General features: G+C 55.7%; 1 protein-coding gene across 1 annotated transcript in view; it reads right to left on the bottom strand.

Annotated features, from left to right (window-relative positions):
* ARHGEF4 (Rho guanine nucleotide exchange factor 4) overlaps positions 1 to 1,238 on the bottom strand; it is a 117,563-nt gene that overhangs the window by 5,194 nt on the left and 111,131 nt on the right. Inside the window, exon 7 of the mRNA XM_007464449.1 lies at positions 1 to 159. This exon is cut by the window's left edge and continues 110 nt beyond it. Within this exon, the coding sequence (XP_007464511.1) occupies positions 1 to 159 (159 nt within the window). The remainder of the gene's footprint in view (positions 160 to 1,238) is intronic.

Below are 1,238 nucleotides of genomic sequence, written 5' to 3'. Positions count from 1 at the left end.
CAGCAGGAAGCCGTCCAGGGAGATGTCGATCATCTTCTGCAGCAGCCGGCAGGCCTCGAAGAAGTACACGTACTTGCTGAGCTTGGCGAGGCGCGAGAGCTCCACGCAGGCGTTGGGGTGGTTGTTGCAGTACTCTGAGTAGATCTGGAAATCCGCTTGCTGTGGGCACAGCTGGAGGTGAGGACGGCTGCCTCCTGCCCGCCCCCCAGGCCACGGGCAGTGTGGAGGCGGGAGCGGGAGGCAGCTCAGGGAGCCCAGGCTCTGTCTACCTACATCTTTGGGCACAAGCCACGCAGAATCGTGCCCAGGGACGTGAAAGACCCCAGAAAACTCAGGCATGCGCGTGCCTGTCGCCACCTAGCTTTCTCTGCAGGGCCCTCAGCAGATACTTTGACAGTATGCCAGGTTTCTGGGTGATATCAATGATACTAATAAGGAAGGGATATCACAGCCCAAAAGGAGAGAGGGGGAGATTAAGAGAGACCCCGACGACTGTGCCTCCCGGGCTGTCTTCCTTCTCAGCCCAGTGTTTTGCTTCTTCCTCACAAAGCTCTGGCCTCACATCTGAACACAGCTGCTGTCAAACTTTACTCAACACCACGTGACAGAGATATATCCACGTTGCGTGTGTGTTGTATGGGAGACTCACTGTGCCTGTTTTTGTGTGTAACTTTCATCTACCTGGAGCCAGAGGGAGACCTAGGTCTGACCTAAGACTTCGTGGACTTAGGTGGGAAAGGAGGGTAGCGGCAGCTGGCTGCCTGGCAGGCTGCTGTGATGGTCCCACTGGGTAATGCTGATGGCATGCCTGTTAGACATGCCCTTTTCCCATTCCCCCGTCACAACTCTGCCTGATGAATAATATGGGACCCAAATTCCCACACTCACTCAGGTACCCAGACCCACCACCTGCTTCTGAGGTCACCCTCAGCTTTCCTCCTGCCACTGGAGAGGGGTGGAAGGGCCTCCCCAACCCCCCACTGCTAGCAGTCGGAAAGGAGCCCAGGTTGTCCTTGATGGGCTGAGCTAGGCATCCTCTGCTCAGCCCCACATGACTGCCACAGGAGACGGATAAAAACAAGGAGGAGTCCACCTAGCTCAGACGAGCCCAATGAACCTTGGCTAAATGTCAACTGGCATTTAGAGTGGAAGTAAGAACTAATTCAACCTGAACTGCAGTGTGCTCACTGTGAGAGGAATCCCAGAATTCGCTAGGAACAGCCCTTAGGGTGTTCAGC

The sequence above is a fragment of the Lipotes vexillifer genome, unplaced genomic scaffold (genome assembly GCF_000442215.2).
Source record: "Lipotes vexillifer unplaced genomic scaffold, Lipotes_vexillifer_v1.1 scaffold20, whole genome shotgun sequence".
NCBI classification, from domain to species: Eukaryota; Metazoa; Chordata; class Mammalia; order Artiodactyla; family Lipotidae; genus Lipotes; species Lipotes vexillifer.
The sequence above is the reverse complement of the archived record's forward strand: the minus strand, read 5'-3'. Positions and strand labels throughout refer to the sequence as shown.